The sequence below is a fragment of the Phasianus colchicus genome, chromosome 1 (assembly GCF_987193195.1).
Source record: "Phasianus colchicus chromosome 1, bPhaCol1.hap1.1, whole genome shotgun sequence".
NCBI lineage: Eukaryota > Metazoa > Chordata > Aves > Galliformes > Phasianidae > Phasianus > Phasianus colchicus.
In genome coordinates, this window is record NC_143436.1 from 86713782 (window position 1) to 86727115 (window position 13334).

General features: G+C 37.8%; 1 protein-coding gene across 5 annotated transcripts in view; it reads right to left on the reverse strand.

The window, feature by feature from the left end:
* Positions 1-13334, reverse strand: part of CMSS1 (cms1 ribosomal small subunit homolog) — a 228872-nt gene that overhangs the window by 2047 nt on the left and 213491 nt on the right. For all 5 annotated transcript variants that reach the window (XM_090151369.1, XM_090151375.1, XM_090151385.1 and 2 more), the window contains 7 exons: positions 12289-12360; positions 9516-9645; positions 6593-6652; positions 5771-5873; positions 4323-4383; positions 3439-3526; positions 1818-1906 (listed from right to left, as the gene is read on the reverse strand). In XM_090151369.1, coding sequence (XP_090007495.1) covers positions 1818-1906; positions 3439-3526; positions 4323-4383; positions 5771-5873; positions 6593-6652; positions 9516-9645; positions 12289-12360 — 603 coding nt within the window. The remainder of the gene's footprint in view (positions 1-1817; positions 1907-3438; positions 3527-4322; positions 4384-5770; positions 5874-6592; positions 6653-9515; positions 9646-12288; positions 12361-13334) is intronic.

The window sequence follows — 13334 nt, forward strand, 5'->3', positions numbered from 1 at the left end:
AAAATAGAGCATTGATTTTTTTCAGTTTTCATGCTGGTGGCACAAAAAATCATCTATTCTCTGAGAAAACGTATGATTATTATTATCATGTATTTGACAATTTTTCGTAAAGATAAAAGAGTAAGATGCACTGCTTATTAAGGCTGCACTTTGTATTTTAAGTTTGCAAGCTGCTAAACATACCACTGTCTTCTACTGCATTAAGATGCACTATTTCAAAAACATTACCTGGATATTTTTTGTTACTGATATTTCTTAAAAATAACTTTCAGGAATCTACATGCTGTCTCCAGGAGGAAAAAAAAAGGCTGTAAGGTATTCCATTTACACTGCCCAACATGCCAAAAATCCGTGTATTAACTGAGTCAAGGACAGATCTGAAGACTTTGCTGTAATCACATTTACTATTCTGTATCCAAATATAAAGGACCTATCCTTAGGTTAACACTATATCCAAAAGTGTAATATTCTTTCTTACTTGGTTTTATCTGAAACTAAGCCTAAGTATTGACTTCTATAATTTCATTGATGGTCATTTTCCCTTAACAAAATAGAGCCAAAGTCAATTTGACCTGTATTCCTAGGCAGACATGCCAAAATGCTGTGATGCCTCCCACAGAGAGCTCAACAAGATGTTTCAAATTTGCAATATCCCCAAATCAAATGTTAATATAATATATTATATAAATAAATAAATATATAATATTTATTTCTTTTTCAATGGATCACCTGTAGGCTACTGTGCATATATATTTATTTCAGCTGACTTGCCAAAATCTGTCCCAATGCCACCAGCATTTGTACCACTATCCTGAGGTAATATGCCTGTGAATGCAGGTTCTCTGGTGTTTAAAAACTTATAGATAAGTTTTAGCACTGTACAAAAGATTCTCAAGTATTTACCACAAGAGGGAGCCTCCTTGCCTCAGTATGCAAAGCTGTTCTTTTCCCTGCTTCATTTCTGCAGTGTGTTTTCTGCAGGGTGCTTTATCCAAGATTATTAGAAAGTTGCATCTTCGTGTGTGGGGGACTATAAAATACAGCACATCCAAAGATATAGGCAGGTGCAGAGTAGGAGTAATGACTGACCATTAATTTCACTTGTGAAACAGCTTCCTATCTACATGTAAGGAAGTCTTTTCCCACTATAGAATGCATACGAGCCTGTGAAAACGTGTAGTGAAATGGGAGCTCTGCAGCAGGGACTAGAGGAATCCACCTCTTTCTGCTGGACAGATAGCAGCTGATGGCCCACAGCATATGGTAAGCATATCTTGTCATAGCAATTAATGTGGAAGTTGGATTACAGAATTAAAAAGCATGGGGAGCTATCTTAAAAAACAGTCTACAAATAATGGATGGTTCTACATAGTTTGTAACCTACCTTTTTCCAGAAAAAAAAAAAAAGAAAAAAAGAAAACTAACTGTACAAAGTCATTTTACTCTCAGAGACCAATAAATGCCATCCAAAGCTGTATTTAGTTTTTGAGGAAACTTTTTTGCATGAAGTCCTCTTACTGAGAGAATTTCCCAGGAACAGGCAGAACAACTATTTAGCATAAACAGCAGAAATTCACAGCACAGCTGTATTAGTCACAGCTGTGACCTGTAACAACAACAACAATAAAGGAAACTAACTTCCTCAAGAGGTAACTTTGAGATCTGAGAGTACAGATTTTCAAGTGTAACAGTGACTTGTTTTTGCATTCCTAGACTGCTAAGTCTGCTTTACAGAAATAAATCCTTACTGACCAATGCACTAGAATCAAAAGCACTGAGTACACAGAATATTATATATACAGGTGCTCCTACAATACCTCAGGGATATCCATCATTCTCCTTAGTTTCTGATCTCTCCAGTTCCAATCCAGAATAATATATTTTGTGGAGTTCAAACATAGGCCATCTAAAAAAGACAACACAACATGTGCTTATCAAAATTATTTTTTGTGTTTTACATCTTTTGCTGTCGGTTCCCAAAGAAACTAATCTTTGAACACTACATTTGTGCTTGGAGAACTAATGCAGTGACACCGCAAACTCCTTTAACCACATAATCCTGTGCCTTTTTGAAAGATAAACACAAAAGCAGAACTGTTGCCAGGCTTGTCAGGAGCTAACATCCTGCCAGCACATAATTCCTCAAGCTTCCTCTTGATGAAACCACAGGAGTTGAATTTCCACTGCTTATGAGGAGCTGGTAAGTTACAAGGACCTTAGCTTGAAAAATCTTATTAATGTGAATTGATGGTATTTAGGAATTTACAGGACCAAGTGCTATGCAAATGTGAGTCAGGTCAGTGGTGCTGTTGAAGGATTCCTTTATTCTCCAAACAAATTCTGGTGAAGGAAGAAGGTCCTTTCTGAACCCGCCCTCCAGTAGTTCTCCTATTTTTCCCTGGTCTTCTACATGATGTCCACAGTTTTTCATATCGCTTTTTACTCCTCTCCATTTTAGTGCCCTAGCATTGCAACACTAAGCTGTCAAAAATGGGTTAGACACCTTGTGTCCCTACATGAGCTACATGGTAATATGCCGATGTGTTGAACAGCAACAATTTAATGTTGGTGAAGGACACGGCAAAAAAAAAAAAAAAAAAAAATGCTATTCCTGTACCCTTTTGGAAGGAGCTGTAGAGTTCAAATCTACAGACAGACCCTAACCAAGAAACCATAGCTGGGGAAAGGCAGTGCTTAGAAAGAGAAATGGAAAGAACTGCCTTATCTTGTCATTTTTGTTTGTTTTAATTTGTGCATGTGGTGTCTATTGAGTAAGTAAAACTGGAAAGAGGAAAGGACATTCATATATTTCATTTAATCATACACAAATCATAACTAAAATCAGCAAGCAGATCTTGTCCAGCCCATACAAGAATCTATGCTGAGCTCAGAGTGACATATGATATGACGACTTCTGCTATTATTTCATTTTGATTTACTTGCAGTGTTTGGTTTCCTGGAACTTTAAATCTTACACCATGGTTTTCCAATCATTTTCAAGTCAGCATAAATCAGTATTCCTGCCAAAGGGGAAGTCCTCCACCTTAGCCTGTTGATTACCTGATTTTGTGTGCATGCTGGTTTTGTTTTAATTGGGATCAGTTCTAATTGGGATCAGGTCACTGAGCTGCCAAACATACCGTTGTGGTAGAACAAGAGACAGGATGGGGTGACTAAGTGGGTACTGATTGTGTGAGAGGCATTACTTTGTCCTTCTCTTGTAACACTGATTTATTCCAGCTTAGAGTGTTTATTAAATCAACTGTTATTAACTGACCTCATTCTGACTGACATAGTAGAAGAGGAGAAGCAAAACTGCAGAGCTTAGTTCCTAAATCCATGGACTCTCACCAACCTAAGCCCTTCAAAAGCTAAATCTCACTTCCTGTGAGATCAAGTCTAGGATACCTGTTGATAAAATCCTCCTTTTTCTCCTACCTTGCTCCACCAGTGCTTTTATCCTCCCAGGAGTTCCAACTCCAATGTGGAACACACCTTTCTCCAACATATTCATCTGTTCTTTTATCTGATTTGAAGAAAGACAAACCACAGTGAAACCACAATTGTTTCAAATTTCTTCTCAAAGAGCACTTCCAGGCTGGAAATAAATTCAAGATTATGCAGTATCTCTTTCTAGACTACTATCAAGTAACAAATGCTATTCATTTATCAAGCTGTCAAGCTGATCTTCTGGGGAAAGCATAATAGTCAGCTGGGCATTACACTCCTCTAGAATATTTTCAGCTTTGAATAATGCAATGGCACCAACTATTTCTGGAAGTGAGAACAGTAGGTTTTCTTCTGTATTTGAACAAATTCTCTGTAAATATTTGGAAAACTGACAAATCTGAGTTAGCTCAAAACTCCCTGAAGATGATGACATCGGAAAAAACGAAATAAAGCAAGTGACATTTGTGTTTGACAGTATTTATATCAAAGGCTAAATTTCCACTTATTATTCCTACAATTTGCACTTGCCAGCACGTGTGAATACTGGATAACTAGACAATCTCACCAGCATGTGCAAATGTGGATGCTTCTACAAATGCGTGAGTCTTTGATTTAAACAGGCAAAATAAATTTGAATGAGCATCTCACAGTAATGTGGAATATCTTTCACACATAGCAAATGAATAAACATTTATACTCTGCATAGGATTTTGCCAGAATTACTGGAGATGGTATTTGGCTAGATTTCTCCAAGAATCAAAACCTAAAGGAAGAAATGCTAAAATGAAAGGCACCGTTGTTAAATGTATTAAAAACATGGTATGACACTAGTCAGTTGTTTAGTTCTTCTGTCACTTTTGCAGCTTTCTTACCTTTATGTGCTTTGCAAACAATTTCAGAACTCTGCAGTCACCTTTAAATGCTGTCATTGACCTAGAAATAAAAAAAAATGAAAAATAAAATGCAAGAATCAGGGCTGAGATTAAGACCACACAGGAGGAAAACAAAACTAGCCAGGATTTCTCAACATACTTGAGACACACAGTTCCCCAGTGACCCACACTAGTATTCTGAACACTACGTATGGCCTCCCTTCACTATTTGCAGTGATAAACAACTGGACAAATACAATAGTAGATATCAGTAGGGGGCAATATTGCTTAGATAGCTTCTCAGATAACATTGAATAGTTGCAGCTTGTGCTTCCACAGCCAACAGTTCAAAACCGACTAATCATCAAATTCTAATTAAAAACTGCTCTGTTACTGACATAAAGGCATCAACGAACATGTGCATGCAGGCAAAGGAAAGAGCTGTGTATGGGTGAATATACATTTTACAAAATCTTCCTGCAGCATGGCTGCTGGGAAAACCTAGGCTGCCACATGTTTTCCTGCTCAGATTGTCCAAATTCCAGAGAATCAAAACTCATTAATCTGAAAACCTGGCTTATTCTTTTGATGCTCTCAAATGAGTATGCACTAAGAACTCCATGTTCTGTATTAGTCAAGCAGGGGACTATATAGTCAGTATTTATGGAATGTCATTTAAGACACTTTTTTTTGCATGCTTTTTGTGGTAAGCCAAGTTTTCAAACTTCTCTTGTACAAGGCTAAGGGTTTATATACAAGTATATAGACAAATCACTCAGATGGTAATATCTGCATACAGGTGCTACCCACTGCAGGCACATCTGCGACCTCAATGCTTTTAAGTGTGGCATAATCTTCCCAACTCTTGCTTGTATGTTGTACAGAAAGATAATTTTAGGAAGCAGGGTCAAGACACAGTTGACAGCCATGAAATCTCCAATGTATATGTTAATTCATCAAGTCTTTTGGAATGATATAGGGGAGGAGAGAGAGGAAAAAGGAAGACATGGACACAGATATGGAGGCACTCAAGCCAGACATATACGTTGTCATTTGAGGCTATGCAATGCTTTGTTTCATTGCTTTTGGTGCTATCAGCATCATGGCCCTACAGTCATGACTTTTACTGCTGATTAGGACGCTTTATGGGTTTACTTTGTTCCCACGTACAACACGTTGCATGTTCCTCCCAGATTGGTTACACTTCAGTTTTGTTTTTCAACAGAAACAGTGCTTCCATGCAACTGAACTACTAAGTGTTACTTTAGGCTAAAACCAAACACCGCACTCCCACAGTTTAAAGCAGCAAGGGATATTGCATCAGTTTCAGTCTGTAAATTTGTTGGCTAGCAGAGGACAGTGTCCCAGTTTTGCCTTTATGTCTGTGGTTCCAAGACAAAACCTCTGACTGACAGCCAACCTCAGCATAACATTTGCTATCAACATACTTAATGAGTTCCAAGGAACGAAGGGCAGAACTGCAGATAACCAGCATCACCACCGACTTCTTCTCCTCGTGGTTTTTACGGAATTTTGCCCACTTTGGACAGACTGTAATGAAAAAGGCCACATACACAGTCAGAGAAAGTACTACTTATATGCATGCCACAACTTTATATTACAAGAGTACATGATGAATGGTAGCCAGCAACAAGAACACACATGCTGACTGCTATGAGGTCTGGATCTCTGGCAACTCTTTTACATTTAGTCATGGCTGAGAAACTGGAAAATAAAACACCCAAGATAGATAAAATACAGATACACTATAATGCTGAACAAATTAGACAGCATTAAAAATAAATATTTGGTAAAGTGACATGCCCACTGTCTTCATTTGACACATATGGTATTTTGTATCAGGTAAAACCAATTGAAAGATTTATCAAACCAAGAGTTCTATACGAAAGAGAACAATAATTCTCTTGGTTCAAGTAAAGAGGCAGTGGTAAAACTATTACTGTAAGATAATACATATCTACTCAAGAAGCCACAACAACAATTTATGACAAATAATCCCAAGCAATTTGAAGAAACTCTAAAACATTCAGGTCCAAAACAAGAGTTATTTTGTAAAACAAACAAACAAACAAACAAAACACCTCTCACAGAACAAGCAAGCAAACATGAAAAAAAAAAAAGCCACCACCCTGGAAATTACTAATGATAATTAAAAATATTTGAGAGTGCAGATAAAAGCTGTAATTATAGCACATAAATAATGTTTTTCATACAACTTTCTTCTCATCCAGACCAACATTTTAACTTACTTTCTTTCAGGTATGAAGAAAAACTGTGGGTGAGATCATTGGCTGGCAAAAAGCTAGAATCTGAAAACACAAAGGAGAAAATATTTTTGTTGATGTATTTTTAACAACAGAAAAAAGAGCTTAAATATTTGCAGTACAGTCATTAGTTAGTTACATTGATGAAATCATATGTGTGTTAAAAATCATCATCAATAAATTACTTTTTGTGAAAAAAGACTCAAGAATACCTCATTTTACTGAGGCTTTAAATTAGATAAGTCAACAAGGGTAAAACCTTACCACCCATTTACAATTCCTCCATTTTATCCTACCATTAAACTCTGAACACAAGGCTGCCTAAGGGTGATCACATGCTTTAGAACAAGTTTCCATCTTTTTTTTTTTTTTTTTTTTTTTTTTTTTTTTTTTTTTACCACAATCAAGCAAAGGTTTTAGCCAAAGGTGTAAATGCAAGAACCTACCAATAAATGAGATACTGGTCACTCATCCATCAGTGAGCTGGCTTTACTTTCTGGTCTTGCATATTGTGGCAATTTACCAATAATTACTAGCCATAACAGAAGCACCTATTGCATTGTGAGTCCTGTTTTCATTTCTCATGGACTGCCTATCTTTTACCTATATTATTAGGAAGTAAATCTGAAAAGGACTGTAGATGACATGCTATCTGCCTTTAAGGTCCATTATAGGGGCAACAAAAAAAGACAATGTCCTAACTAAGGTAGTCAGGAAAGCCCTTTTCTCTAGTGCCTACAATAGAAAAAGTAGGTTCTTAAAAAGTTGATTCAAATTAGATGGCCTGAAAACTTGCCATAGCTGTTACAGGTCCTTTGCCTAATGGAACAGTACTCTCCCTCACAGCATTAAAAACCCTGTCTTCAGGGACTCACATATTTGCTGCCATTTTGCATGAAGCACTGCACTCCAGGGTGCCTCTCTCTGGAATGAGATGTTTGCTGATATATTTTAACTAAATTAAAGAGGTTTCCCTACACACACTATTTACATTCATGTGGATGGCACACTGTGCTAATGCTGGCACTGTTAGTCCATGGTTTCTACCAGAACAGAGAGTGTGACAAACTTGGCTTGTAGCTGGAGCCTGTCTGTATAGTTTCTTGAGAATAGCCACTCTCCATCACTACATCCTTCATTTAATTGGTGTTGTCTTGCCAAAAACTTCTATTTTTCCCCAATCCTTTCTGTTAAATCCAGAGATTGACATTTTCTGGGGCTTCAGCTCCAAAGGGAGTTGAATGTGTACAACTGAAGCATCAACAGCTGATTTAATTTTTAAATTACGTTTAAAAGATGCTTGTGATGCTGGTGGGGAAGGGCAGAGACTGGTAGAGTACCATAAACATTTGGTGGTAAGAGGAGGACTGTAATCACCCACTATAGTCCTTTTCCCTAGTGGACAAAATACCTTAGCTGTTGTTTCACTCTTCTGAATACAGTGAGATTACTGACTAAACAATTCAGAAGGTGTTTTCTAAAGCATACGAACATCAGTTACTGACTTTTCACCAACACTCCGGCAAAACTGAGTATTAACAACTTTTATTTAAAGTTTCAGAAAGGGGGAAAAAAAAATCCACATAGCTTCAGCATGCAGCAAGAGATCATGCTGACTACAAACCCGACCTTCTGCACTGTGTCAGTTAACAAGAACACACAACTCTAAGTAGTTGCTTATTTGCTCAGTGCTTTGACGTGAATGACTTGACAGCTGTAGAAGTTTAGTGAACCGCTTGGCTTCTCAGCCTCCAACTCCCAGCACAAAAAGAAAGATTAAAAAATCCCCATCCAACCCAAAAGCCATGTGGAAATGGATCACTTCACTAACCTAAACACCTCTTTCAGTAAGAAAGAAACCAAAGCAATTTATTATTTGCTAAATCTCTACATGCCTAGAAATATTTAACATAAGCTTTTTGAAAGCAATCTTTATGGGACTTTTCCAGGTTTTCTTGATTCAATAAGAAAGCTGAACCTGGCCCAAAGAAATAAGGAATGGTCAACATAGACTCGTGATCCTAAAGAGAAGCATATTTATTAGAAAGCCAAGCTTAAACATTAAAAGAGAGAAAGCACTGCTGGACTAGAAGGGTGCTAGTTTAGGGATAGGTCACCTACAGTTCAAGAACTATTAATATATGCAGATTTGTTACAAGACAGCTTGTTCTTCATATGCACTCTCAACAAATAATGGAATAGTGCCTAGAAAATGACAGTTCCTCTTCATCTCTAGAGTAGGAGGCAGAGAACATTGCCTTAATCTCTAATACAATCTCAAGCTGACAGACAGAAGCTACCGCTGCTCTCTCCCGCTTTGACTTTTCTATCATTAGGTTTGAACTAGAGACAGAGTAAAGGAAACCAAGAGGGTCATAATTCATGGTTAGAACTTGTTCATTTTCAACTTGGACCAAAATTACCATCTTTTTTTCATGCCACTCCCTGAAAATCCATTGTGTTCAATATTTCATAACCATACCAGAATCATGTTTTGTTATTTCTTTGTCTACTCCTCTCAGTCTTCCTATTACACATCTGCGTAGATGCGGATAATCCCAGAAAGGAAATATATTTTCACAGTCTTTCTCAACCAGCATCATGGAACATACTAATTAGGAATGATACAATTTCTATTAGAAAAACAAGCTCCTAAAATCAATACCTTTTTATAATAAGACATATTCTTACTCGTATTTGTTTCAAAGAAATTAACACCTCTTCTTAGCAGCAAAGTAATAAATTGTATAAACGTATATTTCAATAAAAGATTACAATCACAAGGCTTGTCCCAAAAGTCTCCTTTTTTTCCTACAGAAAAAGAACTTACTAGTGTCTGGAAAAAAGAAAAAAATAAAAATAAAAAAACCCACCCACACACATACATATCGAATATAGGACAAGTTACCTGGCAGTTTTAATTCCTCTATTTCAATCACTGAACATTTTGTACCAAAATGTTGACTAAGCAGATTCTGTAGATCCTCAGGGACACCAGGTTTTGGAGGAGACTTTTCCAGAACATCAGAAATTTTCTTCTAAAACGACAAATAATTGTGTAAGTATGTTATTTATATCATATCTGCTCTTAACATAGATAACAACGTTGTAAATAAACATTCTTCCACAACTTCATACAGTGAATTACATTATCAAAAGCCTGATTAGAAAAAGGTCTTCTAACAGGACATGATTCCCATTGTCTTTACACGGACTTCAGGATCAAGCTCAGATACTTTGACACAATGGCCTGTGACCCTGAAGACAGAAAGTCTTGTTCACTTACCTAAAATGTCGCTGTAACAAAAACAGAACTGAAAGGAACTTTTATGGGCTTTGCTGCTGTAGCAGTTCAAAAATTGAGTTTTCTCATCATTTGATTTAATTTATTCTTCTTAAAGCATTAATCACAGGAATCAAATGATACCGTAAGACAGCTATATTTTAAGTTGAACAAGGGTAACTATCCATCTCTTTGGGAAGAGAAGATGGTTAACTAGATTCATAATAAACATTATCACAAAACCCATAATAAAAATGAGTTTAAAGCTCACCAAACCAGAAATCAAGCAGAAAGAGTTCAGCAGCTATTTTACTCTTCCAAAACGCCTAATTTTTCAAACCTAACTAGTATTTCGAGCTTGGAGAAGGGTTCATAATAATTATGTTTTATGCCCTAGAACGTTAGCAAGTAACAGGTTTGAATTTTCACTGAAACTGTTATCATTTTTTTTCACATAATTAAAGTGGATGATTGAGGGAGAACAGCCCCGGATGCCCATTATCTGAATGATACGCCAGCATTTAAGAATACAGCAGATTTTCAAGGATAGAGACATTCTGGAGAGAACAGCATGGATCTGAAGCCTTCCTTATTCTCACTGAGAAATAAGTCATTTGTGAAAGGGCAGCTTGCAGTTTCTCAGCTGCACAAGCTAAACTGAACTTAAATACAGATGAACTGTCATACAGATGAGTGGCAGTATAAGCCTGGAAGTGAAGAGCAGAAGGACAGCATTGTTACAACAGAGCATCTGTGAGGAAAAGCGATCCTGCAGAGAGACAAAGTGGACCTGGAACAGCTTTTAGCAGCTGCAGAGGGGTGGTGGGTCACTGCAGGGCTTATATGTTCCTCCAGGTCAACCATCAGTGTGGCTCAAAGCCCTCTACAGTCACTGGAAGACTCTCCAGTGGACTTCCAGCTGGTTGGCTTCCGTAGTTCCTGAAACTGCAATATTCCTTCTCAAGCTTCACCACCATTTGACACTCACATTTTTCTGCCTTGCAAAAATTGCCTTTCCCAAGCATGGCCACAGGCCACCTACACAACACACAGCTATTGCATGAGGTCCACAGATGAAGTCGTTCTCTGTTATTCCTAACAAATATAAAAAGCAGGGCCCTAAGGAGAAATGCTCTTCTCCAGCTCCAGCTTCTTCAGTGACCTGCATTTGGGAATCATTGGTTTAGCAGACAATAACACAGAAGTTTTGGGCTCATTTCATTTGGTAACTCAGTGTAAGCTGTCATTCCTCAGGACCATTATGTCATTCACTGGGCCACTTGATTCCTCCAAAAAAATTATGGCACTCTTGAGAGGAGAAGCCCGATACTAATGAGAAAGTCCATAAGAGTAAGGACACCTGAACAAACTCTCTTCTTTTGAGGAGAGCAATGGGGAAATGGCCCTAACACAGGAAGTTTTACTATTTTTCTTCCAATTTGTTCCAGATGCTTAAAAGCAAAGGTGTTTTTTTGTGTTTTTCTTTTTTTCTTTCTTTTTGTTGTTTGTTTGTTTCCCCACTCCCCTCCTTCTATTTGGTGAGAAGAGTTTGCTTGGAAACAATGGATCAATCTGACAAATATTTCCTGATGCATTTGCTAACAGGTTGTGTACATCATTTCAGAGGCCTAGCCTCAGAGAATCAGATATAACCAAATGCTTGTTGTTTGCCTAGGAACGGGGTCTTTTTCCTAGGGCTGGTGCACCATTCTCTGCTGTGGAATGCTTTCACTCGGCAGAAGTGGATCCAGCTCCATGGTCACTTCTGCCAGAGCTGCTTTTAAAGCTAAATTCAACTCTACCCATTCACTGGCTGATTAAGAGTCCTGACATAACACAAAAAAGCCACCTCTGCCTTGTGAGGGAGCCAAGTACTTAACACAGGCTGTCCCAAAAGACAATTAACTTGCCTAGTGCCATATTATTTCCATCTAGCCAGCAGACTGTGTTTGTTGTTGAGTGAGGATGGAGCGCAGCCAGACGGTCAGCCCAGAGTATTTATTTATATACTTATGCCAGGAGAAGAGGGAACAAGGGCAGTTCTTGGTGCAAAGGATGCTGGAGCCTGTTCACACAGCTGAATCAGGGCAGATTTTGCAGAAACTGAATTGCCATCTTTCTTTGATAGTTTCATTTTCCTGGTGTGCCACACCTGCAAGGTGGGTATAAATAACACACAACCCTTCAGAGGAGCGTAGGCATAATTCTGCAGTTCAGTTCATGTAATGAATGGATAATTTGAGTCAAGTCATAGGAGTGGGAATTTTTATTCTTCTCTAAAATAAAGGCTGCAACACTATATACCTTCACACAGCAACAAGGTTGACCCAATTTGGAATCCCACAACAGCAGGCACACCCACTGCCCAGTCCCTAGGTACACATTAGGGCTTTCATACCTTCTTTCGCTTCTTTGCTTTTAAAGTGCTCCCTGGTGTTTCTTCAGGCTGACTTAGAAAACACTCTGTAGGCTGCAAAACACATTTTAAAAAGAAGTAAAAAAGAAAGTTTAAGTATTAGATATCTGATCACCTGGGGAAAAAAAAAAAAAAACATCACCACAGGGAGGCAAGAGAAAATACAGGAATGCTAGGTAAGGGAAAAAAACAAAACCAAACCTTCCTATCTGTAGAAAGGTTCAATTTTTTACAGTGCCCTGTATCTGGAGTAATTTTGGAATTGAGATTTATGTTGTTGTAACCAAGAGAAGAATAAAAGAACAGAACTCTGAAACACACAGGTTGTAGACATGCTTCCCGAAGATGGTGAAAAGCAGCTTTGATAAATTCGAAAGAAAAAAGGAAAACATGAAGGAAGTATTTCAACAACCATATACTTTTAATCTCTATTATTGTGCATGATCATTTTTCTAAGTTTTTCCAATAACACCTTAAAACAACCAGCCTCGTGCAAGCTTTCAGATGGTGCAAGATACCATGGAACTGAGTGACAATAAATGGAAAATATCAATGCTCTGAATTTCCTTTGACATTTGCAAAGCAAAATTTAGGAAAACGTGTTTCAAATTTGTTCTGCTCCATTCTTTCTTTGCCTCCTCATAGCAGACAGGGTCAAATATGCGTAAGAAAAATACATGTTGCATTTCAGAATAATCTTCATCCAACACATGTTGCAATTATTAACCCACTTCTGCGCCTGAGCAAGCAGGCTGAAGTGATCCATTTGTAAGAGTGTCTGCTCACATAAGCAAAGGTTAGGATTTGTCTGAAAGACAAACCAGAAGGAATAAGGCACAGGTTTACAAGCGTAGCAATTCTCTTTCCTTCTGAGGGATGTCCACTTTCTGGTAACACAAATGAGTCTGCATATAAATCTTTTTAACTTAATAAGTGATTTGCCAAAGTGCAAGGGGAAAATCAGCTTCAAGAAAGAAATCCCCGATACTAGGATGCATTCAGCTGGAAAAATCTGCTTCTGTAAGAAA